General features: G+C 40.2%; 1 protein-coding gene across 1 annotated transcript; it reads left to right on the top strand.

Annotated features, from left to right (window-relative positions):
- Positions 1-504: 504 nt before the first annotated feature.
- LOC103982032 (clathrin heavy chain 1) lies at positions 505-24026 on the top strand. Its single transcript, XM_009398823.3, has 30 exons — positions 505-665; positions 970-1174; positions 10587-10675; positions 10789-10867; positions 10975-11102; positions 13200-13298; positions 13407-13515; positions 14159-14238; positions 14322-14549; positions 14635-14700; positions 15999-16115; positions 16367-16564; positions 16676-16792; positions 17068-17127; positions 17376-17462; positions 17627-17710; positions 17791-17925; positions 17998-18060; positions 18161-18265; positions 18359-18471; positions 18577-18829; positions 18993-19129; positions 19213-19491; positions 19602-20604; positions 20719-21204; positions 21324-21494; positions 21575-21760; positions 23010-23132; positions 23247-23357; positions 23454-24026. The coding sequence occupies exons 1-30, from the start codon at positions 621-623 to the stop codon at positions 23613-23615; spliced, it is 5118 nt and encodes a 1705-aa protein (XP_009397098.2). The 5' UTR covers positions 505-620; the 3' UTR covers positions 23616-24026.
- The last annotated feature ends 1654 nt before the right edge of the window (positions 24027-25680 follow it).

The raw sequence follows: 25680 nt of genomic DNA, 5'->3' as shown, positions 1-25680 counted from the left end.
TAGGCGGTATTGGATTCGGACGAATCCGATTCCTTCCTCGATGCCCTCCCTCTACCGGGCTTTACCATGTCACGCGGGGCCCATATTTATACCAGATGGCCTGACACCGGCTTTTGATTGGACCCACCATGTCGGATGGTGCCGCTGGGGATGCCAAAGAGCCGCGTCTTGGCCATCTCGTACGTATGTCGGAATCGTCCGTCGAGGCTCGTGAATTGTGTTTAATTTTGATCTCGACAAGCTTGTTACGACGTGATGGTACGTACCAATACGATGAAAGCATCCCACATTTTGGGCACACGATGCTGGCGATGATCGCCGCAACATATCGAATCGGGACCGCTCGCTCGTCCTTGTGGATTCGTGCAGTCGTCTCGATGAATCCAGAACGTCGCTTCCGGCCTAAGCGTTTCGTGTCGCTTCCCTGCCCCACTCGGTCGTCGTCTTACTCTTCGCCTTCGGGTTTTTATTTATTTACCATATTGCCCTCCCCTTAGACCATCCTCCTCCTCGCTCGTGCCCCGTCTTCCCCGTCGTTCCGGAGGAGAACCCGAAAGGGTTTTTCCGATCCTTCAGATCGCAGGAAGGCGGTCTCGGCCGGAAGCCCCGTCCCCATCGCCATGACTTCCGCCAACGCTCCCATCGCCATGCGGGAAGCTCTCACGGTGAGTGAACCGAGCAACACCTCTCTCGATTCCTCTTCGGCGTTATTCTTCTTCACTTGATTGTTGTCACTCCCATTACACGGCTCGAGTTGGGGCTTCGCAACTTTCATTATATTAATTTGGTCTTGGGGATGGTATCGATGTCGAATTATGCTACCCATCGTGTGGGTTCTGTGAGGAGTTCTTGCTCTTGTCTCTGCGCGCTGATCTTGTTGTTTGAAGAGATAAAACGAGAAAGAGTTCGGAGTAATTTACTGCATCGGTTCAAACCGTTGGTTTTGACGAGTGTTTGTTTTGATGTTAGCTTCCCAGTCTCGGAATCAATCCTCAATTCATCACCTTTACGCATGTGACCATGGAATCGGACAAGTACATCTGCGTTAGGGAGACATCTCCGCAGAACAGCTTGGTAATCGTCGATATGAGCATGCCCATGCAGCCGTTGAGGAGGCCGATCACGGCAGACTCAGCTTTGATGAATCCCAACGCCAGGATTCTGGCTCTTAAAGGTTTTTTTTCCTTTACCTTCCTGTTTATGATTTTACAATTCCTTGTTGTAGTTTCATTTTTATCTTTATTTCTTTTTTACCGTTTTTACTCCCATATTTTTTCTTTCCCGTTGCTTCAATGCGTTTCTCACCTTTAGCTGTATCTGTTCATTTTTTAGTGCTTTAATAAACATAAATCTTATGCTTAATGCACATTGTATTAGATAATTAATGCCATCCTGACTAAAGGATTTACTTGGTTGTAGAATTGGTAAAAACTATTATTTTACACTGTTTCTTCTATGGATGTCTCTGTGCTACTGGATAACAAATGAGTTACAAGCATAACCAGTTGCTGTTCCGTTTGATGTGATATGATTTAATTATGTAAATGAAACCAAGAAACATCAAATTTTCATGAGTCAATTCATTGCAACACACAATTCAATAGAACAAAGAAAAACCATTTATTTTTGCTAATCTTAATTTAGAATTTTGGTATATCTGCAAGCATAAAAAAAAGATTAACACATCAAATTTATACTAATCATACTCAAGTCAAACTGGAAGCAGGTTCAATATACAAACAAAAAGAACTACAAACAAAGAAAAAAGTAAGTAAACCTATTCCAAGCACTCTCAATGTCCTCAACATTTTTGATCTATTGGAATCAAATACACTTTTTGATATTGATAATGGGGAGATCCTCTTTTTTTTTTTTTTTTTGCTGTTCTCTATTCTTTCTTCCTTCTGCTGCCATGTAGAACAGGATCTAGGAACTATTGGAACGGAGATATCCTAAGATAATCAACTTTTTTTTTAATGTATATAGGTATTTGAGCAACACATATTATCCAAGCCACATTAAACCCACTTGATATAATTCGAGGTGGGTTGGGCTGCACGGTCATTTGCGTGAGGCCTACAGTTAAAGGTGCTTTTGGTGGGGGTATCCATGTCGGACATGTGTTGAACATAAATACGTCGTCGACACGGTCGAACACATGTCTAGCTGTGCCTTTTTTATTTATTTTTATTTTTTGGACACGACATTGCTCTTGAGTGCTTCGTTGTGTGGTGTTCGCGTGCGATGCTGAGCTCACATGGCCCTCACGCAAGAGCCATTTGCCTTGTGGAGATAGGTTGTCGGCATGAAATCTTGTGATTCTTGGAGGATTTCTTGCCACAATTGCATGGCCCTCTATCGTCGATAGTTACTAACCGATTCATTTGCAAGGTGTGCAACAAGGGGTTCCAACGGGAGTAGAACCTATATTTGCATCGACAATGCCTCTTGCCCTAAGCCCACTTGTGTCCATGACCACTTGGATTCTAATGAGGTGTGCATTGTATTTTGATGTACCTTTACCCCGAGCCTAGTTTCATCCACTACAATCTATCACGCGCCCTCGGCGACGTCATGAGCAAAGCCATTGTCTTACCCCAAACCAGCATCACGGGAATCCGATCTCATCGTGTCCACTCGGAAACTTGATTTGTCACATCATATATGCATGTAATGTGTCAAGTTATCACTCGGGCGTGGCGTGATCACCCCTGTTGAAGGGGAGGCCGAGCGGAGAGCGATAGTAGAGGAGGGGGAGGAGGAGAAGCTCGAACGGCCCCCTCTTCCTTCTCGCTTTTGACACCAGTTAGCTATTGTCATCATTGTGGTTAGGAAATGGAATCTACATCTTTTAATTGGGGTTTCATGCTTATTTGTTTGCTTAGTATACTTTCTTCACTCTGCTGCCATAAAAGGTCTTCTTTTGATGATATATGTGATGATCCTTACATTTATGATATTTGATGAGACAATATTGACTATATTCTTTATTTCACTAGATCTATTTATGATATGCTTCGATTTTATGACACAAATTAATCAAGTCTTCATTTAGTATATGACATGTACAATAATATGATTGAGAATGTGAAAGAAAAAAAATATAGACATGAAGGAACAAAATCAGATAAATCTTCATCCTTTTTTGATGTAATTTTCCAAATTCTTACTAATTTTTGGACAAAGAATAATACTCCACCTTATTGATTGAATTATTCATTAAAACCTAAGTGTCTACTATTTTTTTTAGTGATATTTTTCACATAATTAGGTATATTTATAAAATTATATATTTTTATTTTTTATTTCGGATATTATTATCACGACCCGAGCCTGATGGGCAATTAGCCTATCATATCTAAACAAAATCAAATATGATGCTAGTTCTTTGCTAAAAATGTTATGTACTGATGTTTTATCTTTGTATACATAGTTCGCATTATCGGTCTCTACTAGTGTACCGATTAGCTGTTGGTATGGTATGTACCAAGCTATACTAAGTTGTACCAACACATTGTCACGAACAGTCGTCGCGCACCCACAACAACTCCGTTCAACGAACCGTTCATCGCTCTCATCTACATGTACAGTTGCTTGGCAGCATGTTTTGGCTGGTTTTAAGTCCTTTTGCTTGTAAAAATGTAAGTTCGAATAAGTTGCAGCGCTACAGTGCGATCGCTCACCGAACCGAGCAAAACAGCTCTGTTTTCACGTGCCACGGGCTGTTTTCTACAGCCCGTTGCTGCACGCGAAACATCAGCCATCTCAACACCCTGGAACCACTCGGGTGTCACCATGGGGGATGGGGCTTCGGTATAGTGTCGGGCGTTGAACAATCTTTCGTAAGTTCGCACGTTACCTTGACGGGAACTTGTTGTCGCGCCCGTCACCCGGTGAGCTGCTGTTTGTGGACTTGCAGCTATTCGTTCAGCCCTCTAAAGTCCTTGTTTTCCTCCTCTCCCTCTTTTCTCTTGTGCACGCAAGGTGCTCACTGAATTGCTTGTAAAGCTTCCCCTTTTCGCGAGACGTCGGGACTTGTCCGTTGCTCGTTCTTCAAACTAATCAGCTTTCTCTTTTACAGGTCCTTCGGGACCTGCGAGAGGTTGCAAGTGGGCTGATCTTTGCGGATGCAAATCGCAAGGGCGAAGCGCGACTTAGGTAACGCAAGCTAAGTTCACGTCTTTGCCATGCATCGCGACTTAGGCAACGCAAGCTAAGTTCGCGTCTTTGCCGCAAGGATGCCTCACGACTTAGACAATTCCAGCTAAGTCCGTGACATTGTGGTATCAAAGCGGGCAAGCACATCGAGCGAGCAGCGAAAGAACTTCGCAACTTCGCTATGGCAAAGCATCGTGGCGAATCAAGCAAGACGGGGCAAGCCAGACCCTTGCCCCAAGCAGCCGCAGGTGGGCTGCAAGTGCACACTCGCTCTCATGCTGTTGGAGTCGCTCAGGAGGAGCGCGACAGTGAACATGATGAGCGAGAAGTCGACTGCTCTCTGCGAGCGGAGGAGGCACAATTTGGAGCGCCAACTGGGAAAAAGAGTCATAAAGAGAGACTCACAACGGCGGAAACCCGCTTGGATGTTCTTAAAGCGAGCTTGGAGGAACTCTACCATGGCCAACAAAGGCTTGTTGGGGTAGAAAGTTCGCAAGAAGAAGCGGAGTCCAGGATCGACAAGGTTGAGGCCCTTGTCGACCGATTGTTAGATGACACCAAAGACTCCGTGCAACACCTGCAGGAAGTTGTAGCGGAACTCACTTTAAGGGTGACCATGCTCACAAGAGCACTAAATGCGGGAGGAAGCAAAACCCGCGTTGCGTCGCCACAAAACTTGAGGGCACCCGAGCCTCATGGTTATGGAGGGGCCAGAGATGCCATCTTCAGAGGAAACAAAGTCGGTGAGCCTTTCTGCGACAACAATTGCCCTGATCACATCGGCGACATTCCTTCGATGTAGTTCTTGTTGAGCCCTTGGCTTCAAACCATCGAGGAAGCTGAACAGCTTGTCCTTCTCGGACATGTCCTGTATGTCCAGCATTAACGTAGAAAATTGCTTCACGTAGTCTCGGATGAAAGTATTTTGGTGGAGTTGTCTCAACTTCCTTCTTACGACGAACTATGTATTCTCCGGTAGTAATTGAGTTCTCAACTCCCACTTCAGGTCCTCCCACGTGTCAACTCGACACCGACCTTATTGGATCTCCTCCCAACGGGTTCGCCACCAAAGTTTTGCATCTCCGTTCAGATACATTGTTGCTATAGAGACTTTGATTTTTTCGGAATCAGGCCTCGTAGCTCGAAAGTATTGTTCCATGTCGAACAGGAAATTCTCGAGAAAAAGGAAATAATCTTCAAGCAATCGCCCTCCAAAATATTCTCGAGGGAAGGAGCTCGGGGGCGAACAAAGGAAGAAGAGTTCCCACAAAAGGCCAAGCCCGAAAGGCAAGACCCCAAAACCTGACGGATGCTTCTTGTGTGGAGGGCCGCACATGGTGAGGGAGTGCCCATAAAAGCAGGCACTCAATGCTTTAACAGCTTCCATCCATATCCTCCTCCCCCGGATCGGACAAGGGCAAGGCTGTCGCTCTTAGTTCGAGTAGTTCTGAATCCAACAGCGATGATGAGGAGTCGCAAGAACCCCGGATGGGAGCAATGTGTTTGTTGAACGCCATACGAGGTCAAGTGGGGGAGAACACGAAGACAAGGCTACAAAAAACAGGAAGTGGTGAGCTGATGTACGTAGACATCAAGCTCAATGGCCAAACAACCCTTGCAATGGTGGACACGGGCACTACCCATAACTTTATTACCGATCGAGAAGCAAAGCGACGGGCTGATCTTGGAGAAGAGCCTAAGTCGAATGCAGGCGGTGAACTCGGAGGCCAAGCAAATCTCCGGGTTGGCAAAGGGAGTTCCCATCAAGATCGGAACATGGAGCGAGAGCACAAACATGATGGCGGTGCCATTGGATGACTTACAAGTGATTCTTTGAATGAAATTTATGCACGCGGCGAAGTTGGTGCCAATGCCGTTCCTTAACTCCCTATATGTGATGGGAGGTGACGACCCCTGTGTGGTTCCCGTCTCTCGGAGAGGAGCCAGGGAACCCCAACATATATCGGCATTACAACTGAAGAAAGGGGTGCGAAAAGGTGAATTAACATTCGTGGCTACTATGAAGCTAGAACCACTCGATGAGAAGGCTATTCATGAACCTGTTGTGGTGGCGAACGTCCTGAAAGAGTTCACTAACGTTATGCCACCCGAGTTGTCGAAGACTCTTCTGCCACGCAGAGGTGTGGATCACAACATCGAGCTGGAGCCGGGAGTGAAGCTTCCAGCGAGACCACCCTACCGCATGCTCCCGCCAGAGTTGGCAGAACTCAGAAAGCAGTTAGGTGAACTACTAAGCGGTGGTCTCATCCGCAGTTCTAAAGCACCATTCGGAGCTCCAGTTCTCTTCCAGAAGAAACTAGATGGGAGCCTCCGACTATGCGTCGATTACCGAGCCCTCAACAAAGTGACGGTAAAGAACAAGTATCCCATCCCGCTCATCGCGGACTTGTTCGACCAGTTGGGCAAAGCCAAGTATTTCTCAAAACTTGACAATCGGTCGGGGTATTGGCAGGTGCGCATTGCTGAAGGCGACGAAGCGAAGACTCCCTGCGTGACTAGGTATGGAGCGTTTGAGTTCTTGGTGATGCCTTTCGGCTTAACCAATGCTCTGGCCACGTTCTGCACTATCATGAACCAGCTATTCAAGGAGTATTTGGATAAGTTCATGATCGTCTACTTAGACGATATCGTCGTCTACAGTCAAACGCTCGAGGAGTATGTCAAGCACCTTCGGACAATCTTCAAGGTTCTCAGGGAGAACACTTTGTTCTTGAAAAGGGAGAAATGCTACTTTGCTCAAACGAAGATCTTATTTTTGGGGCATCGAATCGGTGATGGCTCCATTTAGATGGACAAATCGAAGGTGCAAGCGGTTGCGGAATGGCGAACTCCAAAGAAGGTGCCAGAGTTGAGATCCTTCCTTGGCTTCGTCAACTACTATCGACGCTTCATAGCGGGATATTCGAAGCGTGCAACTCCACTAACGGAGTTACTGAAGGAGCAACCTTGGAGGTGGTCTGATAAATGTGAAATTGCATTCCAAGATCTGAAAGTTGCCGTGTTGGAAGAACCAGTGCTCAAATTGCTAGACTATGGGGATCCCTTCAAAGTCCATACAAATTCTTCAGACTTCGTTATTGGGGGAGTACTCATACAGGAGGGTCATCCGATGGCCTATGAGAGCTGCAAACTCAACGAGACCGAGCGACGGTATCCGGTGCACGAGAAGGAGATGACAGTGGTGATCCATTGTCTACGAGTTTGGCGACACTACCTTCTTGGATCGCGATTTGTACTAAGGACATACAACATCGCTTTGAGCTATTTCCAAACTCAGAAGAAACTCTCCCCAAAGCAGGCACGATGGCAGGACTTCCTGGCTGAGTTTGATATGGCAATGGAGTATAAGCCCGAAAAGGCGAATTTCGTGGCCGATGCATTGAGTCGGAAAATGGAGCGTGTGAATGCCGTACAATTAGAGGGCAGAGGCCAAGCAAGTCAGTTACACTCCAACTTCCTTTCCAGGATCAGGGATGGACTGTACAGTGATCCCCAAGCAGAAGCCCTGATACAGCTCATTAAAGAAGGCAAGACACGACGGTTTTGGGTCCAGGAGGGACTCGTTTACACCAAAGGGAATAGGGTCTATGTTCCTCGAGTGGACAATCTGAGACGTGAACTCTTAAGAGAGTGTCACAATTCCCTTTGAGCTGGACACCCAGGCATTCATAGAACCTTGGCTCTCGTGGAGAGGGCCTTCTATTGGCCGAAGATGGGGACTGATGTGGAGAAATATGTTCAAACGTGCCTCACTTGCCAACAAGACAAGGTGGAGCAACGGAAGCCGATGGGACTTTTGGAGCCATTGCTCGTACCAGAAAGGCCGTGGGAGAGTATTTCCTTGGACTTCATATCAAGCTTGCCCGCAGTAGGGAGACTCGGATCGATACTTGTGGTGGTTGATCGATTTTCTAAGTATGCAACTTTCATTACTGCTCCCTTACACTATTCAGCAGAGGAGGCGGCCAAGTTGATGATGTAGGATGTGGTGAAGTATTGGGGAGTCTCGCACAATATTATTAGTGATCGAGACGCTCGGTTCCTGGGATGATTCTGGACTGAGCTATTCAAATTGTTGGGGTCAAAGTTATACTTCTCCACAAGCCTCCACCCCCAGACGGATGGCCAGACTGAAAGGATAAACTCGCTCATAGAGCAATATTTTCGGCACTACGTGAGTGTCAACCAACGAGATTGGGTGAAGTTGTTGGACATTGCCCAATTCTCCTACAACTTGCAGCGGAGCTCTGCGTCCAACAAGAGCCCCTTCGAGATCATTACAAGGCAACAACCGTCAACTCCTCATACCATGGTAATTGGGTATACTAGGAGTAGTCCGTCAGCCTACCACTTTACAAGGGAGTGGCACCGAAATGCAGATATTGCGTGGGCTTACTTGGAGAAGGCGGCAAAAAGAATGAAGAAGTGGGCAGACTTGGGAAAGCGACCACAAGAGTTCAAGATCGGCGATTTGGTGTTGGTCAAGCTCTAACCAGCATCACTCCAATTCTTTAGGAACAAAGTACATAAAGGATTGGTGCGCAAGTACGAAGGGCCCTTCCCAATTATCAGCAGGGTGGGCAACGTCTCCTACAAGTTGCAGCTGCCTGCGTGGTTCAAAATTCACAATGTTCTTCACGCCAGCAACTTGAAAGCCTACCACTCGGATCCGCATGATGCTTCCCGAAGTGTTCTAACTCGGCTACCCCGCACCACAGCCTCCTACGAGAAGCGAGTTGAAACCATTTTAGCGGATCGCAAGATAAAGCTACCCACTGGAGCTGAGTAGACCGAGTACTTGGTGAAGTGGCGAAAGCTTCCCCGAACTGAAGTCAGTTGGAAGCTTGAAGACGCCCTACGACATGAAGAAGCAATCATCAACAACTATCAGCAAGCGTCGACGAGGGCGTCGACAGTTTGAGTGGGGGAGAATGTCTCGAACGGTCATCGCGCACCCGCAACAACTCCGTTTAACGAACTATTCGTTGCTCTCATCTACATGTACAGCTACTTGGCAGCATGTTTTGGCTTGGTTTTAAGTCCTTTTGCTTGTAAAAATGTAAGTTCGAACAAGTTGCAGCGCTACAGTGCGATCGCTTACCGAACCGAGCAAAACAGCTCCGCTTTCGCGTGCCACGGGCTGTTTTCTGCAGCCCACTGCTGCACGCGAAATGTCAGCCATCTCAGCACCCTGGAACCACCCGGGTGGCACCATGGGGGATGGGGCTTCGGTATAGTGTCGGGCGTTAAACAATCTTTCGCAAGTTCGCACGTTACCTTGATGGGAACTTGTTGTCGCGCCCGGCACCCGGTGAGCAGTTGTTTGTGGACTTGCAATTGTTCGTTCAACCCTCTAAAGTCCTTGTTTTCCTCCTCTCCCTCTTTTCTCTTGTGTACGCAAGGTGCTCGCTGAATTGCTTGTAAAGCTTCCCCTTTTCGCGAGACGTCGGAACTTGTCCATCGCTCGTTCTTCGAACTAATCAACTTTCTCTTTTACAGGTCCTTCGGGACCTACGAGAGGTTGCAAGTGGGCTGATCTTTGCGGACACAAATCGCAAGGGCGAAGCACGACTTAGGCAACGCAAGCTAAGTTCGCGTCTTTGCCGCAAGAGTGTCTCACGACTTAGGCAATTCCAGCGAAGTCCATGACAACATGGTACACTAGGTTATACTGATGTACCGCCCATACCGGTCTTTTATCGGACCAATACATATTACCCGTATCGAGCGGTACGCTTCGGTATGTCAAACCTTGTTAATATATGACTTCTTTGTTTTTGATCATAAGCTTCTTCCATAGTTTGTCCCAACACAGGGAAATTCTTTTTTGAAGTGCACAAACATGACTATAATGATGCTGAATTTTTATTTTCATGTGTCTGCAATGCAATGGGTGAAGTTTTCATTTAAAGTAGAAATGGAGGAAAGAAAAAAGAAACAAGAATAAGGAGAGTGTAAACAACCTAAATATGTTTCTTGACTTCTTGAGGCTCTTTGACCTTGTCACAACATGTAATGTATATAAAATCATATCTATATTTATTTATAAATGTGGTATCTTTTCATATATTGTTTCTTTGGAATGCTCATCAGCATATCTTTATGGTATATCTGTTATTTTGCAGTCAACTTCTTGATTATTGACTGTTCAAAGCAGGTTACAGAAGCAGAATGTTTATGCTGCTATATTTATTGGAAAGTATTAGGTAGATGCTTGTAACATTTGCCACTAGAATTTTTACAACTAGAAATATACCTTCTGGGATTTTCTTTAATGGAGAGCTTTTGTGAAATGAAACATTACTTACTTTGGGGGTGTTAGAGGAGGTTCTTTGAAATTTCTTTTGTCGTACTATTGTTATGTTTGAACTGGTATTATTTAGTCTAATGTCTTTGGGGATATGCAGCACAAATACAGGGAACCATGCAGGATCATCTACAGATTTTCAATATTGAACAGAAGACTAAAATAAAATCTCATCAGATGCCTGAGCAGGTAAAATTAGAATGAATTTAAATGCTTCCATTGCCCCAATTTTCATTTGTTATTTCCTTTGGTCTGTAATCTTTGAAGAGCTGAATTCTTTATTTAATTTGGAACATGTGCAGGTTGTCTTTTGGAAGTGGATTAACCCAAAAATGTTGGGGCTAGTTACACAAGCTTCAGTCTATCACTGGTCAATTGAAGGTAAACCTCTTCTGCGAAATGAATCATTCCAAGTTTGAATCAAATTAGTTAACCATTATTGTCATGCTGTGAATTTTGAAATCTGTGTTGTTTTCCCTCAAATCCAGGTGACAGTGAGCCTGTTAAGGTGTTTGATAGGGCAGCTAACTTAACAAACAATCAAATCATCAACTATCGGTGCGATCCCTCAGAAAAATGGCTTGTTCTCATTGGAATTGCACCTGGAGCTCCTGAGGTCTGCTGACTTACCATCTGGTTGCACTGAATTTAATTTATAAAATATTCTTTTGGTCAAATAACTTCTTTGCATATTGTTATGCAATTTTGCTGTTGTTTGTAATGCTTCATCAGTTCATCTTGAGCTTTGTTGGCATTTCTTTATTTTTTGTTTGCATAAGTATGTCATGTTGGATATAGAACTTTGGGTTTATGAAATGCAATGTCTTCCTCTGATTTTTGTTAAAAGCATTAGTTTTTTGAAAATGCAACCACAAAGCTGAACAATCAGTAATTTTATTTTGCTACATCCTCAACTACACAGATAAGTAACCTCTAATGGCAGGTAAAGATTAATAAATCCAAATCAATAACAGATATAGAATGATGGATTTGAATTAGAATTGGCTTTGGGATGAATGTGGTCCCTTTACTTGTTATTTCTCAATTCTTCTAGCCTCTTGGAACAAACTTGAGCTTCAACCAATTCACTGATTTGTTTAACTGCTAGCTATATTTTAGATTTTATGGAAATCCATCTCTTGCCCCTTGATTTCCTGTTAGGAACTGGGTTTCTACCTTTGGAGGATTGATGTTTGGTTGATCAGTCATAGGATCTCACCATATCTTCCATAAGCCTTCTCATTTTATATGGCTGACACCATACGAGTGAGGAAAGGCTTGAATGATGCTGACAAGTGACAAATAAAAGAGTATTCGAAGAAGAATGATATCTTTGTGAACTAGATGGCTAGAGTTTGAGTCACGAAAATAGCCTCTCTCTATACAAGGATAAGGATGCATACCTTCTAAGATATTGCATTGGTAGGAGCCTTGTGTTCTAGGCTACTCCTCTACTACAAAGAAAAAAAAGAATGCTAATTATATATCCAAACAATCTTTGAGGAGTTGACATATTTGAAAAAAGCAGACTCCACTCAACTGAGCACATCATTTTGTATCTTAGACTGAATAAGTGCAAGAAGTAATTAAATGATCTAAATGTTGGCTACAAATGAATGTGTCCAGAGTAAGGTTTAAATTACTTGTAACTAACTATTTCTTACTGCACCTGTTGGCCCACTAAAGATTGACTGGTATGTCATCCGTATCTGTAAGTACAGCACTTCAGTATATGACAATTCTCCATTATACTGGTGCTCAATTAGACCATGTACAAAGTGTTTTCTAAGACATGGTGAATAGCGGTAAGGTGTGATTAAAAATTAGAATGCTATTGGCATAAGACTTGATGTAGTATCACTTAGCTCCACAAGTCCATGGAGTATCACTTGGTATGAAGCCTAAAAAGATAAAAAAAGGTGCGACCACGCAGGAGGCAGGGGCCCCATATGTAGATCTTATTTATAATGGAAGTTTTAACTAGACATGTAAATTAGCCTCATAACCAACATGCAGAATAGAAGATTGATATTGAGTTGGAAATACTAAATAACTTGAGCAAGAGTTAACATGATATTAGGACTCCTTATGTTGGAGAATACTAGAAAGAAGGCTCTTCTTACTAGAGAATGCTAGAGGTTGTATGTGTTGCATTAGCTTGTCGATAAAGTTGTATGTGTTGCATTACTAGAGAATATGCTAGATGCAGGTTTTCTGGGCAAGCTTGATGGTGAAATGGAACTTTCATTTGTTGACTAAAAGGATGGAAAATTTTGATGTTAGTATATTGGGGAGTTCTAAGAAAGACTTGTACCTGGATTGATTTCTTCATTATTTTGTTTACATCTTCTTGTTTCTAGCAATTGAACTGCATGGTTGAGGTGGGGTATAGACAAGCAACAGGTCAGCTAAAAAATTACATGTCATTCAATTTGTGACCATCTTTTAATATGCTCATGGCAGTCTTCTTAGTATCTTCTTGCTTGACTTCAGAAAGCTAGCCTTCCATGTTGTTGTTGTTCATCAATCATAAAATCTTTATCAGACTTCGGTTGCCTTTTGTTGCATTTATGCTGTTTTCACTTCATCAGTTCATCTCTTCATTTAGGAATACCCCGTTTCTTCCAACTTTGACATCCAGTTTTTTTTGTTTTATGTGCCGTAGTTACTCTTCACTAACTTCATATCCCATGCCATACATTTGGTGCTGCAGAGACCCCAACTGGTGAAAGGAAATATGCAGCTTTTTTCAGTGGAACAGCAGCGCAGTCAGGCACTTGAAGCACATGCTGCATCTTTTGCAACATTTAAGGTCTTTAATTTGATTCTTTTTTTTTAATATTCTCCTTTGGTTGATGTGCTTGCTTGTTTCATTTTATGTTTTCCTTTTGTATTATTTTTGAACTTATATTGTAAACAGGTTGTTGGAAAAGAAAACCCCTCCACTCTCATTTGTTTTGCCTCAAAGACCACTAACGCTGGACAGATTACCTCTAAGTTGCATGTGATTGAACTGGGAGCCCAACCAGGTTGTATAAAATTCTGAATATGCTTGTCCTCTGAATTTGGAAATTGCTATTTGAAAATTTTGAATAATGCAGTTTTTTTAATTTTCCCTTGTGAAGCTATATGTTTGATTGCAAAGAATCTTGTAAAATCTATAGAAGATATTGCAGATGGCAATCATTTTCATATAGCCTTGGATTTTCTACTATGATTATGCTACTAGTATTAGAAACATGTTTTTCATTTCTACATTCCTAAAAAGAAATTGGAGAAGGTAAAGCACTTTCTGTTGGAATCAAATGGAGTTTTTCAAAAAATTAGTTAACTTTGTTCTTGTTCACCTGGTGTTTGCGGGAATTAAGAAGTAATGTTTCCCTAATATTTGGAAGGTTGTCACTGTAGAAAACAGTTTTCAGTGGAGCAAATATCAGAAAGTCCTTTTTCCCTGATGGGACATCTTTTCTCCAAGTGCTCTCTATTAAAGCTATAGTTACCTCCTTGCTTTCGCCCTCCTTTCTTGGTGTTTCTTCAGTCACCAAGTAACTTCTTTGGTGCAAATTCATGAACTTAGTCTAAATGTACCAACTGGTTTTTTCTGAAGGTTTTTTGTTTTCCTTCTTTTTACTAGTTTTAACCTATGTTCTGAAGCATAAGTTCCTTTTTCAGGTAAACCAGGCTTCACCAAGAAACAGGCAGATTTATTTTTTCCACCAGATTTTTCTGATGATTTCCCAGTGGCAATGCAGGTAATGAATAGAATCTCTATTCTTGTAGTCTCCAGTAGATGTTGTTGATTTGGTATTAACATATATACGTTTTTTTTTTCCAGATCTCACATAAGTATAGTTTGATATATGTGATCACGAAGCTCGGTCTGTTATTTGTATATGATCTTGAAACAGCAACAGCAGTGTACAGAAATAGAATTAGTCCAGATCCTATATTCTTGACCGCGGAGGCTTCAACAATTGGTGGATTTTATGCTATTAATAGGAGAGGACAGGTTTTATTGGCTACTGTTAATGAAGCAACCATTGTGCCGTTTGTCAGCAGTCAAGTAAGCACATCAGTATTTATTAGTTGGACCATTCAATCTTATGGCAGATGTTGAAATATTTTTTAGTATGTCGTGCTTGTTGCAGTTGAATAATCTGGAGCTTGCTGTTAGCCTTGCTAAAAGAGGAAATCTTCCAGGGGCAGAAAATTTGGTAAATCACAAGTTCCAGTTTTTTCCATGTAATTTCTTTATAATGTAAAAATTCACTTGTTACATACGTGCATATATCAGGGAGCTAATCTTTTTCGTCGGGGAATAGGCTTCCATGAGAATATGGGAGTAGGAAGGATAACAAAAATTGTAAAGAAAGAAAAATTAACCGTGGCTCTTGGTTTTATAAGTTCACTTATTTATAGGAGTTATGGGAAAAAGAGTAGATCTTGTCACCCTATAAAATTTGCAAAAAGAAACCTGTCCTATTCTTTAAATACGAATCTTATTAGTAAAATAACTTGTCTAACTTATGCTATACTCATATAGGGAATCGAGGACACTAATTGAACTCAAAATCTCACCTCTAGAGACTCCCCTAAAATTGTTACCAATAAATAGAAGATCAATGTTTGAAACGGGTGGCCCAGTCTGCAAGCTAACTGGTACGTGGACCAGCCCGTTTCGGGGTATGCAGATTTGAAGGTTATGTATTGATTGGTTCGGGTGATGTATCAGTTGATACGGGTAAATCGGGTCAAGTTTGACCCGAACGGTCAAATTGATCATTGGGGCTTCTTTTGGGGCTTTAAATCCCCTCCTTCCTCCCTCTTTCGCTTACTCTTAGTCACTTTTATTTCATCTCTCATTCTCACTCTTCCTCACGCTCTCGCTTGTAATTAAAGTTCCTAATCAACAATTAGTGGTAATCAAGATATTGATTTGGATAAAAATGGGATTAGAACTCAGGATCTAGTGAAATTTCCCTCAAATTTGAAGGTATTTGGCTTCTTTTTGTTTTTATTTATCATTTCATATAATTAGAGGCATTACTAATGCATATTTACAAAGATTAAACGTGATTAAGTTTATTCTCTTGCCTTTGTCCCAGTTATGTTTATTGTCTTACATTTTGGCCCAAAATGGGGTATTCAAGGTTATTCATAGCCTTATGCATTTATTTATGCCTCATATACACTCTATTCTTAATTAAATATAATAAAATTACTATTCAATTAGGATAAGAAACCTAAAAAAGAATTTTTGTGAATTTTCAGTAATTTTTCACCTTTTCTCCAAAAACTGGTACATACCGGTGTACCAACATATGATATACCAGTACCAATCAGCATGTACTAGTCTGCCCATGGACCGATACCACCGGTCAGCATGGCACGACAGTCCTTGTAGAAGATTTTAGTAACGTGTATTATTACACTGGAATTCCTTTGGCAGCCAAGTTTTAAAGCCTCCAGGATTGATGTAAATATATTCCTAATTAGTTTTGTGCACCATCAGGTTGTGCAGAGGTTCCAAGAATTGTTTTCCCAGACAAAATACAAGGAGGCTGCCGAACTAGCTGCTGAATCTCCACAAGACATCCTGAGAACTCCGGAGACTGTGGCAAAATTTCAAGTACTTGCATTCTGTTCTTTTATTCTTCTCTCTCTTTCTTTGGTTTTTTGCATTGAACTTGTATAGCCAGCCTATTTGTTATCATTTGAATTTTTTTATTTTCTACAGTTTAATAGAATCATTTGTCTATTTCTACTAATAGATACTCTTGACAAGGAAAAGTTATGTATTCACTCAGACTAGATCTTGAAATGCTTTACAGCTTGAGGCTTGGTGCACCATTTACTTGAGTGTCTTTATACACTGTGCAGAGTGTTCCTGTGCAAGCTGGACAGACACCTCCTCTTCTACAGTACTTTGGAACATTGTTAACCAGAGGAAAACTAAATGCCTTTGAGTCTTTGGAGTTATCTCGCCTTGTTGTAAATCAGAACAAAAAGAATCTATTGGAAAATTGGTTGGCTGAAGACAAGCTTGAGTGCAGTGAAGAACTGGGGGATCTTGTCAAGGTAGATATGTGACTTTCTATAGGGAAAGCTGTTTTTTCTGTTACTACTGTATCATAGATTCAGACACTATTGTTCTCTATTTTTCAACTTCGATCACCCTTCCACCTGTAGACTGTCGACAATGATCTAGCACTAAAAATCTATATAAAAGCAAGGGCTACCCCAAAAGTTGTTGCTGCTTTTGCTGAACGGAGAGAGTTTGACAAGATACTTATCTATTCAAAGCAGGTACTTTTTGGTAATTGTTTCAGAACATGTCTACTAAAGCACATGCTTGAATTTTTTTTGTTTTGTGGAATATCTGTGCATATCAGCAGCAAATGTTATGCATGTGCAACCACACAAACCAGAGCTCATGCACCTGTAAGCCACACAACTTGTGAGGGTGGAGTAGAAGGGGAAGAGGGGAATTACAACATTCATATGCATTTTTAATTCTCTGCAGAAGAAAGCTTTTGTAAAATGGCCACCTGAAAGTGATGATCATACACTCCTGAATGCAGGTGGGATACGTGCCAGATTACCTTTTCCTTCTGCAAACAATTTTAAGGTCAGATCCTCAGGTAAGATTCTGTTCTTGGACTAATCAACTGTTGATGGTATTGAAGATACTCTTATAATTTATTGCTAATAGACCTTTGACCTCTGCATTATTTAGTATGATATATTATATTATTATTTGTCTTCTGAGTTGCTCCATAATCTACATGCACCATGGTTTTTTTTAAGCCTTAAATCCACTTATTCATTCTTGTCTAAATTTCCATTTTAGTCTTAGACTTATTGACTTAGTGATACCTTTGCATTACAGGGAGCAGTTAATTTTGCTCTTATGATGTCTCAAATGGAGGGTGGCTGTCCAGTGGATTATAATACAATTACTGATATCTTTCTTCAGGTTTATATATTTTGTCGGGGTTCTTTGTCTTATTCTTCTGAAATACTTAACCAGTGTTTTAAAAAGTGCATAGCATGACATATTTTACTTGGTTAACTCTTTAGTTTATTTAGTAGATGCTAAAAATATGTTCTTTTTTTCTTGGTATAATTGTTTTTCTTTAGAGAAATATGATCCGAGAGGCAACCGCCTTTTTGTTAGATGTCTTAAAGCCAAATCTACCTGAGCATGCCTTTCTTCAAACTAAGGTGATGCTTTCATGGTTATGTTTGTTAAGTAGTCTTCTTGCTCATCTCAGTTATTTTCCTAATTATTGTCAGCATTGCAGGTTCTGGAGATCAATTTGGTGACATATCCTAATGTTGCAGATGCTATATTAGCTAATGGAATGTTTAGTCATTATGATCGTCCTCAAATAGCTCAGCTATGTGAAAAGGCTGGCCTATATATGCGAGCCCTTCAGGTTAAATGCTTCTCAGTAGTTATCTTGAACTGAGTTCTCTTCTTACAATTTATTAAACCAATTCTATTACAGCATTACACAGAGCTGCTTGATATTAAGCGTGTCATCGTGAATACCCATGCCATTGAGCCACAGGTGTGTGATCTATGGTTACATATATATATATATATATATATATATATATATATATAATTTGATTTATGGTTGGTATTAGAATAGATCTACTGGTTTTTAGGCACTTGTGGAGTTCTTTGGGACCCTTTCCAGAGAGTGGGCTTTAGAATGCATGAAGGACCTTTTGCTTGTGAATTTGAGAGCAAACCTTCAGATAATTGTTCAGGTATAACTTTATTTAGTTTTCTCACACTGTAGAATAATTTGATGATTGATCACTTAACTAATATCTACTTATGACGATCTTATGTTTTTTCAGACTGCCAAAGAATATTCTGAGCAGTTAGGTGTGGATGCTTGTATTAAACTATTTGAGCAATTTAAGTCCTATGAAGGTCTTTACTTCTTCTTAGGATCATACTTGAGTTCCAGGTACTTGGTTTGACATGCAATGTATTTAGATGGGAAGTTTAGTACTATGACTAGGTTGTTAACCTTTTTCTTTTCCACATATTTCTTTGTATTCAATTGAAACAGTGAAGATCCAGATATACACTTTAAGTATATTGAGGCAGCAGCCAAAACTGGTCAAATCAAAGAAGTTGAACGTGTAACAAGAGAATCCAACTTCTATGATCCAGAGAAAACAAAGAATTTCCTGATGGAAGCCAAACTTCCTGATGCAAGGCCTTTGATAAATGTTTGCGACCGTTTTGGTTTTGTTCCTGATTTAACTCACTTTTTGTACACAAACAATATGCTTCGATATATTGAAGGTTATGTCCAGAAAGTAAGATGATCTTTTCACCATTTTGCCATTTTTATTTTCTGCAGTACTGTTTACACTCATTATATAGCCACTTGGGACAAAAAAAGATTGCTGTGGTCATGGCTAGTTCACTGGAACTATCAGATCTCATATATTAACAGTTTGCTGTGTTAATCTATTATAGGTGAACCCAGGTAATGCACCTTTAGTGGTGGGACAGCTGCTAGATGATGAGTGTCCTGAAGATTTTATAAAAGGTCTGATTCTTTCTGTCCGTTCTCTCCTTCCAGTTGAGTCTCTTGTGGTTGAATGTGAGAAGAGGTATGTGACATCTCATGCTTTACTTATTGAAATAAACTCTCTTAACTAATATCTTTGGTGTTTGCTGCATTATGGCCTGACAGGAACCGTCTGCGGCTACTCACACAATTTCTGGAACATCTTGTGAGTGAAGGAAGCCAAGATGCACATGTTCACAATGCTCTAGGAATGATCATCATAGACAGCAATAATAACCCAGAGCATTTTCTGACTACAAATCCGTATTATGATTCACGTGTAGTGGGTAAATATTGTGAAAAGCGGGACCCCACGCTTGCAGTTGTTGCATACAGACGAGGTCAATGTGATGATGAACTAATAAATGTCACTAATAAAAATTCATTGTTCAAGTTACAGGCTAGGTATCGTTCTTTTTTCTTTCAACTTATTTGTACTAGAAGCATCTATCTTTATCTTCTTTTTTATCATTATGGTCCGTCTTAATTGATTTGTTATCTTTCTTTTGTGACAGATATGTTGTTGAAAGAATGGATGCTGATCTATGGGAGAAAGTTCTTGTTCCTGAAAATGAATACAGAAGGCAGCTTATTGATCAGGTTGTTTCTACTGCATTGCCTGAAAGCAAGAACCCGGAGCAAGTCTCTGCAGCTGTTAAGGCTTTCATGACTGCTGATCTTCCTCATGAACTGATCGAATTACTTGAAAAGATTGTGCTCCAGAATTCAGCCTTTAGTGGGAATTTCAATCTGCAAAACCTTTTGATCTTAACTTCCATCAAAGCAGATCCATCTAGGGTCATGGATTACATAAATAGATTGGACAACTTTGATGGCCCTGCAGTGGGTGAGGTGGCAATTGAAGCTCAACTGTTCGAGGAAGCCTTTGCCATTTTTAAAAAATTCAACTTAAATGTGCAGGCTGTTAATGTCCTCCTGGACAACATCCAAAGCATAGAGCGGGCTGTAGAATTTGCATTCCATGTAGAAGAAGATTCTGTATGGAGTCAGGTGGGCAAAGCTCAATTACGGGAAGGGTTAGTAAGTGAAGCAATTGAGTCATTTATTCGAGCGGATGATGCTACTCAGTTCCTAGATGTTATTCGGGCTGCAGAAGATTCAAACATTTACCATGACTTGGTGAAATACTTATTGATGGTAAGGCAAACGGTCAAGGAACCAAAAGTGGATAGTGAACTCATATATACTTATGCAAAGATTGATAGGCTGGGTGAAATTGAGGAATTCATTCTGATGCCCAACGTTGCTAATCTCCAAAATGTTGGAGATCGCTTGTTTGATGATGCCCTTTATGAAGCTGCCAAGATCATATTTACTTTCATTTCCAACTGGGCAAAGCTAGCTAGTACGTTGGTCAAGCTCAGACAGTTCCAGGGTGCAGTGGATGCTGCTCGAAAAGCAAATAGCTCAAAGACATGGAAGGAAGTCTGTTTTGCTTGTGTTGATGCTGAGGAATTCCGCTTGGCACAAATTTGTGGTTTAAATATCATCATCCAGGTAATATGAATTTATAGTAAAAACCTTTTCTCAATCTAGTTTCTTGTCACTACTATGTTATCTAGGGACCTCATCCTCCCTACTGGATCCTAATCACTAAAATTTTCACTTCAGGTGGATGACTTGGAAGAGGTCAGTGATTATTATCAGAACAGAGGCTGCTTTAATGAGTTAATTTCTCTCATGGAAAGTGGCCTTGGATTGGAACGCGCACACATGGGTATTTTCACGGAGTTAGGAGTCTTGTATGCTAGATATCGACCAGAGAAACTTATGGAGCACATTAAACTTTTTTCGACTCGCCTTAATATTCCCAAGCTTATCCGTGTTTGTGATGAGCAACAGCATTGGCAGGAGCTTACCTATCTGTATATTCAGTATGATGAGTTTGACAATGCCGCCACAACTATTATGAACCATTCTCCAGATGCATGGGATCACATGCAATTTAAAGATGTAGTTATTAAAGTTGCAAATGTTGAGCTCTATTACAAGGCAGTGCATTTCTACCTGCAAGAACATCCAGACCTGATTAATGATCTTTTGCATGTACTTGCTCTTCGTGTGGACCACACTCGTGTTGTAGATATTATGCGGAAGGTTTAAATCTGTACTCATAATTTACTTTCACCATCGTAACTTTCATAGTGAAGGGTATATACGGCTACTGTATGGTTAAAGTTAGGTTATCTGGATAACTAAACCCTTGCATGTACCAGGCTGGTCACTTGCATCTTGTCAAGCCATACATGGTTGCAGTTCAAAGTAACAATGTAGCTGCAGTTAACGAGGCACTAAATGAAATTTATGTCGAGGAGGAGGACTATGACAGGCTACGGGAATCAGTTGATACGCATGACAACTTTGATCAGATAGGCCTCGCCCAGAGGGTAAATTTGTCCTACTGTTTTACTTTGAATTGCAATACTATGGTGCAGTCTTGAGTCCTGATGAGTATTTTATGAACTAGATTGAAAAGCATGAGCTTCTTGAGATGAGACGTATCGCTGCATATATCTACAAGAAAGCAGGAAGATGGAAGCAATCCATTGCACTATCGAAGAAGGACAACCTATACAAAGATGCAATGGAGACATGTTCACAGTCTGGTGATCGTGAACTTTCTGAAGAGCTGCTTGTTTATTTTATCGAAAAGGTACTGGGCTTGATAACTAGCACCTATTTGTCAACCTTTGGATGTGCTGATATTTTTTACTGTTCTGTACTCGTTGTCATATATGGAAGGAATTCTCTTCATTTCCTCAGCTATATTCAAATTTTGTTCCTCAATCATCTTATTCGGTTCTTGCCAAATTGAAGCTACCTTTTTATTTGGATTTATTTATTTATTTTTTGATTATATTGTTGAATTTGATGACTTTGTAGTTGGTTATTTGAAAGAAACCTCCTCTAATCAGATATCAAAATAGTTATGTTACTTCATGTTCACTTATTGTGGATACCATGTTATATGAATGGTTTTCATGTCAATAAAGAAAGGAGTCTGTTATGTGCTGCCATTTGATGCGTGGCATCAAGTTGCTTCATTGCAGTCTTCGGTGTCAAGAGTTACAGAAACAACCTATATATCTACATGCAATGGGATGATTGCGTATGTTTGTCACTCCCCACATTCTGGATTGGCTGAAGCCTGTAAACTGAGTGCCTTGTACTTTTCCTACCAGCATTGTCCTTACCCTTTTAAATCATACATGTGACAGTTCGTTTTGGGAGTAGAATGGTTGTAGAACCAGAACCTATGCAAAACAGGGATTATTTTCATAATTTAGTCCAGTGTGTTGACCAATGACTAAGTGGGTAAGAAAGAAAATTTTTTTTTTTCAATAATGTCATTGCAGGAACCAGAGACCAAATCGTCATCTTCAGATGTGCTATTCAGTTGAAATAATATACGGAAGCATAATGTAATGTGAAACAAATGAATGGTGTTCTCATATGTTTAATTAAGCTGGTATACAAAGTTGATATCGGCTGGTTCTGTAATTATAACAGTTGCTTGCATTATGTTTAATAATTCGTGATTACAAGAATCCCTGATTGCTTGTCGCCATTTAGTGGTTCTTTCGTATCCTTGTTTTCACTGTTCAGTCTAAACTGTTATTTGCCATGATCTCTGGTGGTCGTTAGTGTTAGGGTAAGAAGAGCAAGTTCTAGATATTATATTAATCATAAACAAATTCAAATGCCTTTATTTCCTCTGTAGGATTAATGTTATCATTTCAACATTAGACATAACTAAATGCTGTAATTAGAATTAGAAAAACAAGCTTTTCCCTTATCCATTCACTTATAATTGTGCTTGGATTATATCTGTGCACTCTCTTCCATTTGCTATTAACTGTGCATCGATGGTATCCTGATGATTTCTTGGTTATTTATGGCAGGGAAAGAAGGAATGCTTTTCTTCATGTCTTTTTATTTGTTATGACTTGATCCGTCCTGATGTTGCCCTTGAGCTTGCCTGGATGAACAATATGCTGGATTTTGCTTTTCCATACCTCTTGCAGGTGATTGCTGTATATCCTTGTGGATGCAGTTGGGTTGTTTTTCGAACTTCAGTAACTTATGTACATATCTTTCTGAATCCTGTCAACTCTGATGTGATTGTTGCATATCTACAGTTTATTCGTGAGTATACTAGCAAGGTTGATGAACTTATTAAAGATAAGATTGAAGCACAGAATGAAGTGAAAGTTAAAGAAAAAGAGGAAAAGGATTTGGTTACTCAGCAGGCATGTTTGGTGCATTCTTGACGATCTTTATTCTGTAATTTATTTTGTCTTTATTTTTTCTGTTGCCTAGCAATGATATTCATCTCTCATTTGCAGAATATGTATGCACAGTTGCTACCCCTTGCACTGCCAGCTCCACCAATACCTGGTGTGGGTGCTACTGGCATGGGTGGACCTTATCCAGCTCCACCACCTATGGCTGGTATGGGGATGCCCCCGGTGCCGCCATTTGGTATGCCCCCAATGGGAACGTACTGAAAGAACATTGTACGAGAGTGTTTACCAGGAAGAATCCAGGGTATGTTGGGCACATATCTTCATAATGCCATTATCTTGTCAATCTCTTTGTTTATTCCAGGCATTTTGTGATTATGTGGAGCTCCGCATTAAGTTTCTGTATGAATTATGCTTTCGAGAACAGAGGATGGACGGTAGCTGGATGGCATAAGTATAGGTTTTCATGTTATTTAGCATTTCTAGGCTTACTTTGTGTACATAATAAGTGAAATAGCAGTTGTACCCTTTTCTCGCAGGTTGAATTTCTTGAGGTTGTATGAGATAGCTCGTCTGTATATCTTTCATGGATCTTGTAAGGTGCCTATGAAATAACGTTCTGACTGGTGCTCATCTGTAAGTAGTTTATAGCAAATAGACTTCTCTGGACTCTCATTCACTGTTTGCTTATAGATTTGAGCCAGTATTTGAGGAATGTATGATTTTAATATCGGAGTGGAGCCATGGATTTGGTTTCATGGCTCGATGTGTCACATATCCACGTATGTTCATCGTGGAGTTGATCATTTTAAGGTTATTCTTTTGTCACGATGGACCAACTCTATATGGTGCAACATAGGAAATCGGTCTGATCCTCTTGATTTTTTGCTTACTTCAGTTGTTATTTGAACAAAAATTTGAATATAATCATTCTTCGGTAAAAAGCTGTCTTTGTTTCTTGATCAGTATCATCTCTTGCATGTGTATTGAGTTTTGGCATGTCATCATTCATATCATGCAGCATATGATTTTGTCCATTATCAAGTTTGACTTAGCATCTTAAATTTATCGTCGAGACTTGGTTGCTATCAAGAGTGAGTCCTCTCTGCACAAAGGGAAGATTAATTAGCTAGAGCTGGAATTTGATGTTGAGGTTATCATTAACATGATAAACCAAAAGCACTGAGTTTCCTCTGGATGTTACAGTTTTTCACAGATACTTTTAAGATTATTGTTGTGCCACAAACTATGGTTAGATCCTCTTGAGTTCAATTTTGTGTAGAGGAATGACTAGTCTTGTTTTATTGTGTTGTTTTAATGTAAGGACAACTTATCAGAAAAAGTTTCACTATTGATCTTTTATTGGGTGGTGTCTTTGTATTAAAAAACAAAAGAAGACGAGATGTTCATAGAAACGTCCTCACTTTTTATATTAAATGACTTGGTACTAAGGTAGAATTTATGGCTTGCTTGGTTCTATTCAGTTGAATCGATGTGCTCTAGTTCAATAAATTTCTCGATTCTCTCTTATATTTCCTAAATTACTTGGTGTTGATCTCTTCTTCAACGAAACAAGAGGGTTGCTTTTCTGTGAACAAATCAAACAACAAGTTTTGCGAATAAACAATATACTTGTTTGGCTATCAAAGAAATGTTTGTTTGATTACTATAGTGAAGCACATTTTTATTAAGGTTTTTGGGCATTCTTTGTATAGTTTTATATATTATATTCATCTAGTTATCGATATAGATGCAACACATTCATGTGATAAATACCTTAGTATTTAGATGATAACGACTAGTGTTGGTGGTGCTAATAAGTTATTTCCTTATAAAGACTAGCGTTTTGAGGATAGAGACTTGTCGATTTTTTTTTTTTCTGAGTTGAGAAAATAAATTAGCGTCTGTTAATGAGTCTTTATGCATTGTCGATGATAAAAATCTAGAAATTATTACAGCAATAAAAGATATGTTTCTAGATGCACATCATTGTTACTATATGATTCATCTTCGCGAGAATTTATTAAGTGACATATGGAGCGATTAAACTTTTTTGGTCTACTATAAGAGCACCAATTCAAGTTGAATGAATGTATGTAAAAATTAATTATTAAATTATATTAAAAGCTATCATTGGATTTCTATTTTTTTTTTTAACAATGTATGCGACATTAAAAATAAAAGACTCTAAAAGCATGAATTTATTATTGAAAGATGTCCGTCGATTTTTAAACATCATACTACCAATGCTATTACTATTATATTGACACCCTTGATTGAGAAAGAAATTTGTAGGTCTAAACTTAAGCCTTGTATCTAAACTTAATAT

Source organism: Musa acuminata, chromosome BXJ1-4 (genome assembly GCF_036884655.1).
Source record: "Musa acuminata AAA Group cultivar baxijiao chromosome BXJ1-4, Cavendish_Baxijiao_AAA, whole genome shotgun sequence".
Classification (NCBI taxonomy): Eukaryota; Viridiplantae; Streptophyta; class Magnoliopsida; order Zingiberales; family Musaceae; genus Musa; species Musa acuminata.
Note: the sequence above shows the minus strand (reverse complement) of the source record. Positions and strands in the feature narration are given on the sequence as shown.